The following is a 12,085-nucleotide window of genomic DNA, read 5'->3' on the forward strand; positions in this document are numbered from 1 at the left end:
TTTAAACGTGTATCTAAGCATGCATGAAACAACATAAAAAGTAATATTTATTATTGTTTACATTTTAAAAAAATTATAATTTTCGTTTTTCCTTTAAATTTTCATGTTATTAGTAAACAATTTATAAGCTTCAGTCAAAATAAAATAAATAATGTATTATTTTATCCATGATTATTTTTTTATATGTAAAACAGATTAAAATAAGGCATTCTTTAGCAGCTGTTTTGTTTAATTTATTAGAATACACATGAGCTTCACCAAAAAAAAAAAAAAAAAAAAAATATATATAACTATATTTTAGTTCATCATGACTAGCGGGTTTTATGAAGTTCCATTAACTGTATTCAAACAAGGGCTCTAAGTATTTTGTATAAAAAAAATGGTTCGGAAGTTGTTCTAAATCATTATGCATAGATTCAATCTTTTATTCATATTATTAGTACATTATATAATTACTATATTTTAAAGAAATTATTTTTTTCTTTTTATCAATGCCTATTTTTGTGAAGTTAAAAAATAAAAATATTGCAATCAAATACTAATAGCACAATAAAGATGGTGGTTTATAAAAAAGAAAAGACTTTTTTTTTTTTTGTGTATTTGTTTACTAAATAAGATGTCGATCAATATTTAAAAACCCAAATAGCTGCAAGTATATATATACATATATATAAAATGTAGCTAATTCCATGCACTGAGAATAATCTTTTATTCCTTACAGTTGCTAAATGAAGAACAAAATGATTTTAGATAATGGGTGCACTTATTCTCATATCTTGAAAGTTTATTATTTAAAAAAAAAAAAAAAAAAAAAAAAAAAAAAAAAAATTATATATAATTTTGAAAGAAATATATATATATATATATTTTATTAATGTTAGTTTATTCGTCTTAATGAATTATAATATTAAAGCAAACATTGCTTACATATACATGTATAATGTATTCCTATGTATAAATTTTAACAAAGGTCCACATTAAAAATTATATATCCGTTAAATGCCTACAACAACCATAATGTTATATTACTTCCGTTACTATAAATTATTTTTTCCTAAATGAACGTTGCTTCCAAATTATTTCAAATTAATAAGTAATAAAGAGTATGTATATATATATATATATTATATGTAAATGCAAATAGTAGTTCTAATCTAATAAGAGGCAGAATTGTTTTTACTACAAAATATATACTACAACTATTTTGAAAATTTTCTTTCCTAAATTGTTACCATACGATTTTTGAAAATATTGAATATAGAAAGATAAACTTTCATAACAATTAACAAATTATTTCTAATTGCATGAGCAAAATGGAAAAATCAAAAATAAATTCAAAGAACAAGTCCATAAGCAATACCCAAATTTCAAATTTTAAAAACAAAAAAGTGAACATGAAAACCCTTATTCACAACATTATCTTTGTCCTTCTCGTAATATGGAAATATAATTACTCTTTCAATGTAAAGTAAGATTTCTTTTTTTTTCCAATGTGTGAATATATGTTTCTGTTCTCGAATTAATATTTCGTTCTTCATTCATGCTTTTTTATCATATATGTGCATCTTTTAATGCATGCAAGCATTGTGCACGGTAGCAGTCCTGTGTATGTAAATGAGCAAAAGTTCTAAAAACAAAATCAAATTCTTGACACATTTTTTTTCCATTGTAGTACAACTACGAATAGCACAATGTGCATCGAAAATGTGGCTGAAGATTTATCAAAACAACAATTTGGAAGAATAATGACAGAATCATTCGAAAATCAATTATATAGAGAAGGTTTCGATCTAAATGTAAATACTAAACATAACAGTTTATATAACACTGCATCCATAGGAGAAAGTAACAAACATGATGAAGAATTAAAAGAATTGTGTTCCAAAATATCAACAATATGGAAAGATTCAATTGAAGGTATGGAACAAGAATATAATGAACAAACAGGACATATAGAAAAATCATGGAGTGAAGGAATATGGAATAACAAATGGGCTAAATATTTAGAACATATACACAACACCATACAAAAGGAGTTGAATAATTTGAATGAATCTCCACATAACATTGAAGTTAATATCGCATTCATAATATCCCATGTTTATTCAGTTTTTGCACAGTTTTTAGAAGAAGTTATTAAAGATTCAAAGACGCTAGGTAAAATGTAATGTTTCCGAAAATGGGATAAGAAAAAAATAAAATAAAATAAAGTAATAAAAATTTATGTGGTCAAAATCGGAAACGTAAAATAGCTTAATAATTTTATTATTTTATATGTTCGTTATAGTGAAATATTTAAACAGTGTAGTCATAATTAAATATATTTTTGTATGTGAAACTATAATGAAGAATGTAACATACCATACTGATATAATAACGAACGTGTATATGCAAGGTACACAACTTTTTTTTTTATATGGTAAAATGTATAGAAGCCAAATCATATTTTTTGATCAAAAAAAAGTGAAGTCTTAGTACCTTAGTACCATTATGCAGAGGCATAAATATATATAAATCTACATTACTTTTTTTAAGTGCACATCATATACTAACAACTGAAAAAAAGTATCTTAATAAAAATTATGTATCAGAGTTGAAAGAGTAAATGTTCTACTTATTTTCTTTTTCTCACACCATTTTTTTCCCATTTCCATGCAAGTTGACAATCTTCTGGTTAATTTGTTGATATACTTTTGAGAATAGTTCCTATTCGTAGATTAGTACTAGTGTAATATTATTCACATGTATATATATATATGTCCAAGTAAAATATCATAATGTAAATGAATACAAATGTATGTGTATAAAACGCTTAAACTCTTTTTTCTTTTTTTTTGGCATAATTTAATGCAAGTCCCTTTATGCATCGTGCTTATATATTCAGGAAAAAATTACCGTGTAAAAATAAAAACTATGTTTATTATGAGAAAATGAATTATTCATAGTATTATTTTTATTTCATGCCATCTTAAACACACGTTTTCAAGGGATGTGCATTGGGGAGTATCCACAAAAATATAGCTATCTATAAATCCTTTAGAAATTTATCAAAATTTAAAGAAAAAAGGGTACCTATGAACTTAAGAAATCTCATAATCGAGATTACTTTTATAGCTATATTTCCATAGTTGTGTTATTGCCATTGTAATCTTTTTGTAAATGCATAAGTAGACGAAGAATAAAATCTATGTAAAAACAACGTTCTCTAAAAAATATTTTTCATAATAAATTTTATACACTTATCAAGCAGCTCGAATGAAACGTAAATCATACAAAATTAGAACATATCCATGTAAGTAAAAAAAGGAAAAAAGAAACAGAGAATCTAAAACAAATATGCTTCCGATAATCTTCAGATATGTTATGACATCAATTCCCATATTCATTGTCCAAATTTTTTAATGAACAAATCATTCTCTTAAATCAGAATTTTATTCATTTTTTCATTATACGTTTTTATATGTGACATTGTGTCTATTCTTTTAAATCAGCGTTCCTTTTATTTAAATAAAAAAAATTATTAAAATTAAACAAATGAACCAAAACTGTTCTTCCTACATACATGTGCACTCTTAATAGCGTAACATAAAAATATTTTGCTCTAATTTTTAACTTAAAGGGTTATGAAAATGGTAATATATTCCATATATTATAATTCGTATTTGTAAATTACAGCTACTTGTGTACATGCTAAGGGATATTCAAAGGGGAGGGAAAAAAAAGTCAAATACATACACATATATATATGTATGAATGAAAAGGAACAGACATCTCTACATAAACACATGTTCCGTGCTTACAACATTGTGTTGTATATAGTATTAACAAATTAAATATAGACTTGAAAAGAACACGTCGTATATTTTCTTAGAGTAACATGACAGGTAATAAATAAAAAGGGAACATAGCCTTTTAATGTTTCTATTAGAAATTCCTTAAATTATGTAAACTTATGCAAAGAGAAATCTAAACGATTACTTCATAAATATATATAGAATCGTGAGTAACAATTTAGCAAGCATCTATATTTTATGCGTGGATATTCTACAGGATAACAAAAAATAAAACCACATTAAATGTAGAAAAAAATGAATTCTTTTCGAATTCTTCGAATAACTCACGATTTTATTATTCATCTTTCTTTTTCTCTTTCACAATATCTTCATAAATTATATTAGGCTACAATTAGTCTTACATATTTTGAAACTTTCTTTTTATGTTTCCTAATAAAAAAAAACTATTAATAATCACATTCCATATAATAGATACGTGGTTCAAACACTACATAATTTATGGCTAATATAATAAAAATCATGTGAAAAAAGGCAAATTCTAACCAAATCAATTTATTTATTTACGTGCACAATCACTCCACAAAGACCAGTATTAATATATTTTTTTTTCCCATTTTAATTCCAATATATTTTTTTATAAAACTAATAAATTAAATTATTTGTTTTGATCTTAAATGTGATAGAAACGTTTAATATTTACTTTTTTTTTTTTTTACACGGTCTAACTTTGCAACTCATTTGTTTTAATCCTTTTTGTGTAGAACAAGTATACATTTATTATATAAGCATGAATTAGTTAAACTATACATAAAAAATGTTGTCTTGCATATTAAAATGCACAGGGGGCTCACACCTATACGGGTCATTGATTTTTATTTTTAATTCATGTTTTAAAAGGTCTGCATATAGAGTTAACAGTTATTAATGAACATTAACTCCATGTATATATATATATATATATATATAATTCCCCAATTTTTAAAAATTCTGGTAATTTATTACATGTTATAAAATATAACTATTTTTCCATTTATAATTTTGAGAAAAAACTATAATTTATAAAATAATACTTACATATATATATCTTTTTCCAAAAAAAAAAAAAAAAAAAAAAAAAAAGAAACGATACATATTAAGAGGACGTATTCGGTTTAACAACACTACACCAGCAATTTATATAAATGTATAAAATGTTATCAGTAATAAATAAGTGGTAAAAATTAAGTAAATGTATATGCACATCATGTATAACAATGATGATGTCTTAACATATTGCGTAAAAATTCCTTAATGAAAAACATGAAAATTATTACAAAAAAACATTTTACGTAAAAGTTTCCAATATTTATTATATGTTACATCGGCTTTAATAAAAAACTCCTAGAAAATATTCTCTGAAAAGGGTACACTTTCTAAATATTGAGAATTTCTAAAACCTTCTAAAAGTAACGTCCTAATAATTGTTTCCATGCCGTGTTTTTTACATTATTATAAACTACTACATATATATATATATATATACCTTGATAATACATATTTTTCTTGTGCTACGTGAAAAAAATATTTTTACCTTATTTCTATTAATGGGCACCTTTCAACTTATCCTTTTTACTTTTTTCCAACATTATTATTGTTGTTAAAAAGTTCTGGTTAACATTTGCATTTTATTTTTTATTATCATCCATTTTTTTTAATTTAAAGAAGATATATGTCAATGTTACTAAAACAGCTGTCAACAATATATTAGAAAAATGTCTCTTACATCTATCTGATGTTAAAATAGATAAAGTTAATAATAATAGAGGTGGCGTTATTATAGTATAATTCTGAGAAAAGGTGCTTATTGCTCTTGTTGATATGTCTGGGTTTTGCATTGTTCTTCTCTCATTATTAGCTCTGTTAACTGTATCAAATAATTTGCTTTCAATTTTTACATCTACTTGATTGACATAATCTTTTACGCTATCTGCAATAGCTTTCCATTCAACTGCATTCTCGACTTTATCCCAAACGACATCTTTTAAATCTTTTAACTTTTTCTCAATGTCGATATTTAAATCAGAAGCTGGTGCAGATGTAGATGCTTGTGGCATACCATGTGAAGTTGATGGGTGTTGTTGATCATGGACACCTTCTTGCATATATGGTCCACGTGTGCCTTGTGGGAAATTTCTACGTGGAGCATTTTCTGATAAGGATCTGTTTAAAGCTGAATATACCACACCCCCTTCCGTGTATTCCTAACCATACGAATAGGTAAAATTTATGTAAAAATGAAAGATGAAAATGTGTTTTGTACATAAGAGAGGGCAGCATAATATCAATAAAACATAAGCATGAACTTAACTTTTCTTATATATAATGGACATCATATATAATCCACAATTATATTTGCAAACATGAAGAAGAATAAAAAAACACAATTGTAGACATATAAACATATTTTTACACTTTTTGGTTTTATACATATAATCTTACATTGTTATAGGTACATTGTGAAGCCCAAATCAAAAGGGTACAAGCGAAAATTTTGGAATAGAAAAGAATTGAATTCATTTTTCCCTTTTTTGATTGTTCATTACTCAAAGTCTTTGTGTCAGCCATATTTAAACTTTTAGTTACCAGGTTATTGTACCTATAGGTCTTAGTGCTGCTTGAAAGGATATCTTTACTTTTCAAAAATATATTTTTTGTTTTTACTTCAAAATGTAAGAATAATTAAAATCTGAAAATTAAAAATTAGTGTAAATTAAAATGTCCTTTTAATTATTCATGATTTTATTTAGAAAACAAAAGCAAAACATGTATTTCTTAAAAATGCTACATTCCTGTAAATGTATTTTTACCTCTAAAAATTATATATATAAAACAAGTATATATTATATAATAAAATTGTAAGATAATGCTTTCCTAATTTTATAATATTTATTTTTACTTTTTATATAAACTAGATTTTCACAATTCTTTTTATTGTAATAATAAAAATTTAATGTTTTTATATCTTTTAAATAAAAATTCTTATTACTCAGTAGAGAAAAAATGCTTTTAAAAAAAAATCAAAAGCGCTACATTTTTTATTAATCTTTTTACATAAAAATAAAATAGTAAAATGTAATCACCTTAAAAAGAGGGCATATGCATTCCAAATATTTGTTATTATATTATTATATGAATGCAAAAAGGGTAACTAATTTTTATCTAAACTTCAGGTCTTCCCGCCCACCTTTTTTTTTTTTTTTGCTACATGCGCATTTAAGTATATTTTTATTTTATTATAAAACGACTAGTTTTTTTAAAAACAATACAGCTTTAGCTAACTCCTAATAGATAGATTTTTTTAAACTCTGCATTTTATAATATATATATAATCAATCCTGCATTTTTTTGGACTTCATAAATGCACTAAAAGTATGTTTAATCAAAAAAAATATACATATAATTATATTTTCTATATTTTTATAAATAAATAGATGACAACAGAATGCACTACCTATATGACTAAATCAAAATAAAACTACCTTAGAAATGAAAAATAATATAACCACAAATTCACTAAAAAAAAAAATATAAAATAAAAGTGCCTATTCTTTGAAGTTTTTGAAACAATATATTTTTTTCTTATTTAAGGATTATACAAACGCGTGCATTTTATTATTATAAATTAGAAAAAATTAATGAATTCGCAAGAGGGAAGGGCAATTTTGCATGAAAATAATATACCTTATTTTTTTTTTTTTTTAAAGTAAAAAAAATACTATAATATATAAATTGTCGTGATCAAAATTAACATATTTTCTTTGTTTTTATATTTTATACCCGTCTCATAGAATATATTTTTTATTCGATAATATATATATGTTACAAACCATTCTTACATTATTAAAAAGTAATTAATGTGTTAACAGGATAAATTGAAATGAATACTCATCCTATTGACATAATGATATATTTGTTTCATTAAAAAAAGGCAACTAGGAGTTATTACTTACACTATTATTATAAGACATATTTATTGCACTCCAGAAATGAAAATTTTTATATTTGTGGTTTTTTTTAAAAAAAAAAAAAAAAAAAATCTCAGTATTGTAGGAGATAAATACTCTTTAAAGCAGAAACACATCTCGCATATACATAGTTGCATAACGAAATAGTTTTAATATTTAAAAAGATGATGATTTTTTCTTTGTAGTGAAAAGAAATTATTTTATATCCACTTTACTAACACATGTGTATGGTCATAACCATTATGTCTATTTTAAAGATTCAATAAAAATTTATCTATTATGTATAAAGAAAAATATAAAAACAGCAGTTCACACTCATGTTTTGTAAACCCTTTTGTTTTATACATACAAATGCATGTATATGTATACACATAATAACGATCCACCTTTTCAATTTTTTCAAAATGGAGTGCTGATGATTATTAGGTTCAACTCATGTGTTCATTAATTATGTGTGTAAAAAAATGTGTCCAATAAATATGATAAAACATGTAGTTTTATTTTATTAAAAAAACATAAAATAAAATGAGCATCATAAAAAAAAAAAAAAAAAAAAATTAACTCGATAGAAACACATAAACTCAATATAAAGAAATATTAGCACAATATCGTAATCACAAATATGTAAATTAACTCAGCATGATGTAATGATCTCATAAGAATTGGTTCGTAATGTGTGTAAAAAAATATACATCTTTAATAAACATCAATTAGACAGACACACATATATCATTGCAAAAAAGCGAAGCTATCCTTTCATATTAAAATAAAAAAACAAGAATGTTATAATTGGAAATGAAAATTTTACACAATTCCATAAATTCCAAAAGTATGCTGTCACAAATCAAGTACTAAAAGATAATCATATTTCGTTTATGTAATCACTTATAAAAGTAGTGTATAATTTAAAGTCTTTAAATGCTATTGAAAAATAAATATAATATGCATTATGTTCTTACATTTTCAACTAATAATTAATTTTTGCACCTGTATAAAATACTCATTCGTGAATTTTAAGTATTAGGAATTTTAGTTTCTTTAATTTTATATTATTTAAAATATGTTGCTTATAAACAAATGTAATACATCAACTTTGTTATCATATGGAACAATGTAAATTTATAAAAAAAACTTATTTGTAATTTATATTTTTTTTTATTTTTTCATCTACTGTTGCAACCTGTTTAAATCTTCTTCAAAAGAAAGATAAGTAGAACGAATGCCAAAGCAAAAAGTGTTCCAGAGCATGTAATTAATTCAAAGGGTATTAAAAGAAAAGCTAATAAACCAGATAGGACACCAGTTCCAAAAATAAGAGCTGACGTTCTTTTTTCCATCTTTTTCATTTTAACCATCATTTTATAATCATCATAATATAATTTATCAATCATTCCTTTACACTTACGACATATTTTCGGACTTTTACTTCGACGTCTACTAAGTTCACTCTCATTTACCTTGTCCCTAATTTCTTGTTTAATTTTTTTTCTTACCTTTGGATCCATATTCTTGATATAAGCTTTTGTATCGTCCATTTTTTCCTTAAATGGTTTATCACTTGTTGCCACATCTGCTATGTATTTTTTAAATGATTCAATATCTCGGTCAAGGTCTCGGCTTCGGTCTCGGTCAATGTCTCGGCTACTCTCTCGGTCAAGGTCTCGTCTGATTTCTTGGCTAATGTCTCGGCTATTCTCTCGGTCAAGGTCTCGTCTGATTTCTTGGCTAATGTCTCGGCTACTCTCTCGGTCAAGGTCTCGTCTGATTTCTTGGCTAATGTCTCGGCTACTCTCTCGGTCAAGGTCTCGTCTGATTTCTTGGCTAATGTCTCGGCTACTCTCTCGGACAAATTCTTCACTACTTCTACCTAAACTGCATGAACTTGATGATGATGAAGCTATTTCCTGTGAATCAACTACATTATCATTTATTTCTTCTTCTATTTCTACATCTAGTTCGCTTGATGATAGTAGCCTAGATGTTCTTAACTGAGCATCATTTTGCGCATTTTTTGCCTTAACCTTTAAGTCATAACATGAAACCTAAAAGGTGAATTAAACAATTTGTGCAAAGGAAACATATATTTATTTTTCCAAAAACGCGAAAGGGTACTCATGCTGTTATGCACTATGGAGAATATATTGTATATTTGCAGAAATGGAAAAATGCTTAAAGTTATGCATATATACAACAATCCACATATAAATAATTTAGCCAAATCTGCTAAAGGTTTTCATTTATTCTTACTTCATAATTAGAAGCAGCGCGGAATATCCAAATGAAGAGTGTAAATAGAAAAATTTTAATACAGAATAAAATTCTATACATTTTTTTTCCCAAAATATTAATATTTTCAAATAATTATCATAACAATTTTCTCAAGAAAATTCTATATGTGTAATTTTTTCACAGTTGTAAAAATTAGGAGGGGAGATTGATATAATATAATATCTTTTTTTGTTGTTATATTTACTGCTTCAATTTTTTAAAAGTATGTATATAAAAAATCTAAATTTTAGTTTTCATTACTATGCGATAAAAGATATTTTACTATTTATACTTAAAATTAAGTTCCTAATAACTTCTCTTTTACGTACTTCTTCTAATTAGTAGAAACTAGAAAAAATAAATATATTTAAAAAATTACGCGGGAAAAAAAAAAAAAAAAAAGGGTAATAGTAGTAATAATAAAATAAATAAAGAACAAAATATAACTAAGGAAAAATATGTTATCACAAAATAACAGTTAAGTTGAAAAATATTACTAAATAATGGGAATATTAGGCGACAAGTATTGATAGTAGTATTTTAGCAAGGTGAATTTGAGAAAACGTGTTTATTTAAATACAATGCTTTACACAGCGCACATTACATAGTAATAATGCACCAAAAAAAAAAATAAAATAAAAAATAATAATAATAATAATATATGAATAAATAGCGCATGAATAATATACATGATGGTTTACACTAGAAATTCAGGAATTTACTCCAAAAAAAAAAAAAAAAAAAAATGAATGTATGAACAAACAAATGTATGTATGGGAAAACAAATAAATGTTTGAACAAACGAATAAATGATGTGTATTATTTATAAATGTCCAGTTTTACTATAAAAGAAATATATATCCCCAATTCGCATAATTAACACATAATTATCACATATTAAGGACTTTATGAACATAAGTGCATGAGGTAATCCAATAGCAATGTAGTATGCGCATTTGTATCATTATGTTTTCCTTTTAATCACATTTTAGAATAATAAAAAAGCTTCTTCTCCCCTCCCCCCTACCTATTTTAAGTTCTTTCAGTAAAATGGTTTAAAATATAAATAAAATAGAGAGCAAAAGGAAGAAAATTATGAAGAGTTTTTTTTATATTCAAAGTAGAAGCGCTTAATAGAAATTGGTTTAAATTACTTTCTCCACCCCTTACTATCCCCCATATGTTATAAAACACCTATTTTTACATGTGACACTTCAACATTGTTTTTATACATTCAAACCCTTCTGTATATAAAACCTAAAAACTAAATATTCCATATGCTATTACAAACATGTAAAATATATAACTTGGAAAAAATGGCGTAGAACTTCCCAAGTTTAATTACAAATGTGTCAATTCCCACAAATGTAAACATATAAAATCGACAAGTCGGAAAAAATAAAAAGTAAAAACGTTATAAACACAGTTATAAATGGAATTAATATAACATAAAAAAAGTAAAATAAAATAAGAATAAAGTGGTATCATGGCAAAAAAATATATTAAATGTAATAAAAAAAAGAATAAAATGGTATTATGTCAAAAAATATATTAAATGTAATAAAAAAAAGAATAAAATGGTATTATGTCAAAAAATATATTAAATGTAATAAAAAAAAAATGTTGGACACCCAAAGGTGTACCATTTTAAGTTAGAAATTTGTTTGTGGTGTAATTTTTTCCCCTTACATATTAGTGATATATTTATAGGAATAAAAATGGCAATTTTTAATTTACAATTTGAAAAACACATACAAAAAAAAAAAAAAAAGGAAAAAAAATGGCAATTTTTAATTTACAATTTAAAAAACACAAAAAAAAAAAAAAAAAAAAAAAAAAAAAAAATCTCTAATCGCTGAAAAAACAAAGGCCATCAAAATTTTATGACATTCCTTAAGTTTAACAAAAAACATCCCATGTAGCACATTGCAAAAATTAAATAACTATTATACACACGTTTACAATATTGATATATAAAAGCTTACAGCTACTACACTGTAACACACAACAACATGTGCT

At 24.6% G+C, this 12,085-nt stretch overlaps 3 protein-coding genes across 3 annotated transcripts; 1 reads left to right on the forward strand and 2 right to left on the reverse strand.

Annotated features, from left to right (window-relative positions):
* Window positions 1-1,394: 1,394 nt before the first annotated feature.
* PGO_140190 (hypothetical protein, conserved) lies at window positions 1,395-2,168 on the forward strand (the record flags this gene model as incomplete). Its single annotated transcript, XM_028690013.1, has 2 exons — window positions 1,395-1,468; window positions 1,673-2,168. The coding sequence occupies 2 exons, from the start codon at window positions 1,395-1,397 to the stop codon at window positions 2,166-2,168; spliced, it is 570 nt and encodes a 189-aa protein (XP_028545814.1).
* Window positions 2,169-5,458: 3,290 nt separating this feature from the next.
* PGO_140200 (Plasmodium exported protein, unknown function) lies at window positions 5,459-6,398 on the reverse strand (the record flags this gene model as incomplete). Its single annotated transcript, XM_028690014.1, has 2 exons — window positions 5,459-6,034; window positions 6,273-6,398. 2 exons carry the CDS (start codon window positions 6,396-6,398, stop codon window positions 5,459-5,461), a joined length of 702 nt encoding a protein of 233 aa, XP_028545815.1.
* Window positions 6,399-8,982: 2,584 nt separating this feature from the next.
* Window positions 8,983-10,126, reverse strand: PGO_140210 (Plasmodium exported protein, unknown function; the record flags this gene model as incomplete). The annotated part of the gene is made up of 2 exons (XM_028690015.1): window positions 8,983-9,840; window positions 10,046-10,126. The coding sequence occupies 2 exons, from the start codon at window positions 10,124-10,126 to the stop codon at window positions 8,983-8,985; spliced, it is 939 nt and encodes a 312-aa protein (XP_028545816.1).
* Between the last annotated feature and the right edge of the window lie 1,959 nt (window positions 10,127-12,085).

This window comes from Plasmodium gonderi, assembly GCF_002157705.1.
Source record: "Plasmodium gonderi DNA, contig: Chr14, whole genome shotgun sequence".
In the NCBI taxonomy this organism is placed as follows: Eukaryota; Apicomplexa; class Aconoidasida; order Haemosporida; family Plasmodiidae; genus Plasmodium; species Plasmodium gonderi.